A 4631-nucleotide genomic window follows, 5' to 3' on the forward strand; every position below is an offset into this window, starting at 1 on the left:
GATCAACTCCATCATGGTTCATATAGCCTCAAGAATGAGGTACTCAGAAGGAAGTTCTGTTTGGAGCCCATTCTGTGAGACCCTCTATTCCAAACTTCCAGATGAAAGGTGTCTGGACCTCAGATCTTATCCCAGAGCTGGAAGTCCACCTGAAGAATGTGTGTAGCTATGTATGTCCATGTGTGATCATGTGTATGTGAAGCAGGGAACATGTGTTTTCTATATGTATGTATGAATGCAGGTGCCTGGGGAGTATGTGTGGGTTGTTGGCTCTTGGCCTCGCCCCTTTGGGGGGTAGTGCTGTAAAGCTATGAATAAAGAGAATGAGGACATTCTTGGAGATCACTGAGATTATTGTCCAAAGTTGCTTTATTATTTTGGCTGTTGGGGGCTCCAACCCACTTTCCCTAGCAGCCCAAAATTCAGGTTGGGTTGAGTCCCCCGGTGTCTCCTCCCTTGGTGCTCAAACCACTGAACCAGACTACGGTTCTGGGGATGGATGCAGACACTGCGTCGAGCCAGATGAAGCCTAGGAAAGGAGAGTTCCAAAGTTATGACTATAGCTTGGGGATGAGGTTAGGGTGCAGGGGTTAGGGGCAAAAGCCAGAATAAAGTCAGCATTGGAGCTGGCAGCTGGGGCTGGAGTTGGAATTGGCATCAGGGCTTGGGTCTGAGATCAGAGCCAGGTGTATCAGGTGTGGGTTCAGAGCTCACACAAAAGCTTGGAGATGACAGTCCCCATCAGCCTTCTGCAGTTCTACCCGGATGACCTTCCTCAGTAGGTTGTTTGAGAGTGGCTGTCGGTAGAGCTGGGTACAGCAGGTAGTACTGGGTGGCAGTAGCACTGCTAGGGGACAACAGGACCATGTATTCAGAAGGGTCCTTCAGACATCTGGATGTTGAGTTTCCTGGGCCCCTTCCCATTCATCCCATTCATTCTCTATCTCCAAGTACTCACCTGCTCCAGTGTCTGGGCTCAGAAGCAACAATAACAGCAGGAGGCTGCTGGTAGGTGAGGGCCTCTTCATGTTGCTCAGCCTGGATACTGCCTTCTCTCTCCTCCCTTACCTTTTATCTGCATGCTTTTTACCTGGGGCTCCAGGTGAGTCAGAGGTAGGTGGAGAGGAGCTGTTTATCCTGTGACATTCTTTGCCCCTCTTTTTTGGTCTATTGCCACAGATCCCTTTCTCTTGTAGGATTGCTATTTCCCATGGGCTCCTATGCCCTGGGCAGAGAAGATAGGGAACAGGGTAGTGCATGATGTGGGGACTGATGGTGTGCACTGACGAGGCAGCCAAGGACCAACATTGCATCCAACGACAGACATTCATACTCACACCCTTAGCCACACATTCACAGTCACACCTTGATCATTCAATCAGCGTCACAAAGTCATACCCATCATCACATAGACAAAACCATACAGCCTTGGTTATACTAAAAATCCCACTTCCATACAGTTGTTTTCACAATTTTCCAACCATACTTACAACCATTCTTGTACTCGTAGATTCTGATAGGGGAATTGTGGGTGTGGTGGGAGCAAAGGGCAGGCTAGCACCAACTTGCCTTGATCTTCCCCTCCCCACTTTCTGCCCTGGCTTGCCTGCCTTATCAGGAGAAATGATGGGACTAGGTCCCTAATGCAGGCCCTTCTGGCTGAGGAGGGGTCTTGGCTGGGAACAGCTATGTTCAGTGTAACTGGCAGAAGGCCCTATTGGGTATTGAAGTTGCCTTGGAGATGCAGAGGTGGGGGCTTTCCCAGAGAGATAAGATAGAGAGGAAAGTTGGGGGGTGGATCAGGAGGGAAGATAAAAAGCTCTTTGGTGACAGGTTGCTATTGTCAAAGCACATGCAAGACCCAAGAAATTGTACCTTCCTGTTTTTGTCTAGTCCTGTTCCAGGAATGTCAGCCTCTTCCCAGTAGGGGTCTGGGGTTTCTAGGCTCAGTCCCTTGTTTGTTGGAGACATCAGCCTCAAGAACTTAATTGAGTAGAACTATTTTGTTCTACTCAAATCCCAGTCTCTTTCCACTATGGGCCTGGAGGAACATCCTCCCTCCCCACCTAGGTTCAGTAATACCCTAATCTCCAACCTCTGCACCCTCTGCATCCAGTCTTCCTGCTACAGCCCTAACTTCTCATCTCCTTCCCATCCCTCTCTCCTAATTTCATGGTCAGACTTCATTCCTCTTCTCCTTCCCCTCCAGGGCAAAACTCCTACCCTTCCTCACTCAGTCCTTTCCAGGAAGCTGGGAACCACCCAGGGTGGGGCATAGGTGGGCACATGTTGCTGGGTTGAACACCCTTGGCTCCTTGAGGAAGTTCTACTCCTGTTTTGGGGATTTCTACCTTCATGTCTGGCTCTGTATTTGGAACATAAACTAAGTCATACACCAATAATACTCCAGTCCTCCTCTAGTTATTGCAGGTATGGTATCTGCTCTAGGGCCAGCCACCCTCTATGGGGTAGGCTTTCCCTTGGACTGGACTCACACCTTCCCTGGGCAGCCTTTATCTGCTGCAGGGCTGGATCAACAATCAGAAGGGACTTCAGTTCCCAAAGAAGGGACTAAAATCTCTCCACTGAAAACTCTCCCTCCTGTCTTGGGATAGACTTAAAGACTCCTCTCTGGAATTTGTCTCAAGGATCTTCAGGTCTTGATAGCATCTTGGTGAGGTGTGGGCCTAGGGCAGGACAGGGCACTCTACAATTGAAGGGTCTTGGATGTAGACATGGAGAGGAAATGGTTCAAGAGTTTGGATGCTTTCTTAAAGGTGACCACAACCCAGAGGTCACTTACCTTAAACTTCTGGTACCCAAAGCTTTCAGGTTCCCTCCTACAGTTTACTCTGGACTTGTGTCCAGCCTGGGTGCAGCCACTGAGAAATCCCCCAGGTGCTATCATCTTGTCATAGACCTTCTCTATCAGGTGGCTGCCTGCTACACACTTTGTGGTCTTTCCCGGACTTGTCAGTCCAGAGACCTTTTTTTTTCTTTTTTTATTTGAGAGGTTTTCGCTATAGGGCGTGTGCGCTCGCCAGACAGAGACATAGAGACAGAAAGTGAGAAATCACCCCCAGGGGGGATGGCCACACCGCAATCCCTTCTCCTCCATTCTCCTCTCGGGATCTTGGGCACGCACGCACACACCCCCGGCGTGAGTTTTAAGCCACCGGTCCGGGACGCGAACTGCGGTCAACTAAGTCCAGCGACATAGCCATTATGCTAACTGCTGATTCCTGGTCCAGAGACCTTTTGAAGGCAGGGAATAGGTGGGCACATGTTGGGAATGAATTCTTCTGGGTATCCCCTTATTTTTCTCCTCTGGCTTCTCCAAAAATAAGGCCAAGTCTTCTTTTCAGCCACGACCTGCTGTGGCAGAGGGACTCCCAGCCTGAAAGTCAACTAGCTTTGGCCCTGGACAGAAATTGGATTATTTAACTTAATCATTGCATGTCCTTTCTGGTGCTATGGCCAGTCCCTGACTGAAAGGTCCACAAAGCAGCCAGTGACTCTCACCACTTTAGGAGCTAGAGGGTATAGGGCTGACTGGGTGATAAGAGTGAAAGGGATGGCAGGGAGAAGTGGCTCTCAAGACTCTCCAGTGAAGGTACAGTAGAAAGAACTGTTAGGTAGGCTGATGCCAAGTATCTCTAGACCTGGGATCAGAGTGAAGGAGCCAAAGTTGGGAGTATAGGTAACGTCCCTAAATTCACTGCTCTGTGGCAGGTTGAGGAAGGCAGTTTTTAAGAATCTTCCCTTCTCAGAGCCTACTTTCTACACCTAGGTTAGAATGTTTTAGAGCTCTCCCAGGAAGAGCAGATTCTTCAGACACCTAGCAAAGTCTTGGCTAGGAGGACGTCGGTAACAGAGTCCAGGCTGTGGGAACACATAGTGTGGGGCTGAGGCTGAGAGGAAGAACAGACCAAGACTAAGTTCTCTTCACACAGACTACTTACAGTGATGGGTGTTTTTTTTGGGGGAGGGGGGTTGCACGAGGGGAAGCAGTCACTAATAGGAACAGGAAGCCTGACGCTGCTGAGGGGCCCTTAGGAATAACGGGGGCCTTCACATGCAAGGGCACCCTATGGGGGAGGAAGACCCTGTCTGAAGGAAACAGTGCCAGTGTGAAGAGGGGCTCCCAGCCCGAGTGGTGGCAGCGGCGACAGTCAGGAGGGCAGTACGTGGGCTTCGGTTTAAATCTTTAATGCACCGGCTGGCTGGCCAGCGGAGGCGGGGGCGCGGCGGGGAAGGCCACGACCCGTGCGCTGGGGAGCAGGGCCCAGGCCGCTCGACAGACAGCTCATCAGGCCCCGCAGAGGCTCCAGCTTCTGCTCCCGGGGGTGCGCCGAGCTGTGGGGCGACCCGACAATGCCATGAGGCAGGGCGGAGGTTCCCGAATATCCCCCCAATTCGTCCTCCGAGACGGAGGGTCGTCCCTCTCCTCGGCCATGCCGCGCTACGCAGCCCCCTCACCTCCGCTCCCTCCGCCACATGCGCAGCCAGGGGAAAAAGTAGAAACAGCCCCAGTAGATCCTGCGGAGAGAACGCAGAGCCGGGCCGGGCGGGGGCGGGGCTGACCCCGCAGACCCCGCCCCCAGGCGCCTCGCCCTCGAGGACGCCCCGCC

General features: G+C 52.0%; 3 protein-coding genes across 4 annotated transcripts in view; 1 reads left to right on the forward strand and 2 right to left on the reverse strand.

Annotated features, from left to right (window-relative positions):
* Nucleotides 1-349, forward strand: part of IL11RA (interleukin 11 receptor subunit alpha) — a gene marked incomplete at its 5' end in the record, with an annotated part of 15808 nt that extends 15459 nt beyond the window's left edge. Inside the window, 1 exon segment of the mRNA XM_006143145.3 lies at nt 49-349.
* A 2-nt stretch (nt 350-351) lies between these two features.
* On the reverse strand, nt 352-3030 carry CCL27 (C-C motif chemokine ligand 27). 2 transcript variants are annotated; one of them, XM_006143148.3, is made up of 3 exons: nt 959-3030; nt 715-844; nt 352-529 (listed from the first exon to the last, which is right to left on the reverse strand). In XM_006143148.3, exons 1-3 carry the CDS (start codon nt 1026-1028, stop codon nt 373-375), a joined length of 357 nt encoding a protein of 118 aa, XP_006143210.1. In that variant the 5' UTR covers nt 1029-3030; the 3' UTR covers nt 352-372. The 2 variants fall into 2 exon arrangements, with proteins under 2 accessions (XP_006143210.1, XP_006143209.1); XM_006143147.3 differs by having other exon boundaries at nt 715-847.
* Nucleotides 3031-3232: 202 nt separating this feature from the next.
* LOC102496631 (uncharacterized) overlaps nt 3233-4631 on the reverse strand; it is a 3487-nt gene continuing 2088 nt past the window's right edge. Inside the window, exons 3-4 of the mRNA XM_006143146.3 lie at nt 4480-4539; nt 3233-4356 (exon numbers count right to left, since the gene is read on the reverse strand). Of these exons, the coding sequence (XP_006143208.3) occupies nt 4200-4356; nt 4480-4539 (217 nt within the window). The 3' untranslated portion in view covers nt 3233-4199. The remainder of the gene's footprint in view (nt 4357-4479; nt 4540-4631) is intronic.

This window comes from Tupaia chinensis, unplaced genomic scaffold (genome assembly GCF_000334495.1).
Source record: "Tupaia chinensis unplaced genomic scaffold, TupChi_1.0 Scaffold000093_1, whole genome shotgun sequence".
NCBI classification, from domain to species: domain Eukaryota; kingdom Metazoa; phylum Chordata; class Mammalia; order Scandentia; family Tupaiidae; genus Tupaia; species Tupaia belangeri.

What these genes read in the sequence shown, in the direction of transcription:
- CCL27 (XM_006143147.3), bottom strand. Translation starts at nt 1,028, where the DNA reads ATGAAGAGGCCCTCACCTACCAGCAGCCTCCTGCTGTTATTGTTGCTT. An exon ending in GAGCCCAGACACTGGAGCAG is followed by an intron (nt 848 to 958) that starts GTGAGTACTTGG and finishes GTTGTCCCCTAG; the next exon opens with CAGTGCTACTGCCACCCAGT. An exon ending in TGTCATCTCCAAGCTTTTGT is followed by an intron (nt 530 to 714) that starts GTGAGCTCTGAA and finishes CTCCTTTCCTAG; the next exon opens with GCTTCATCTGGCTCGACGCA.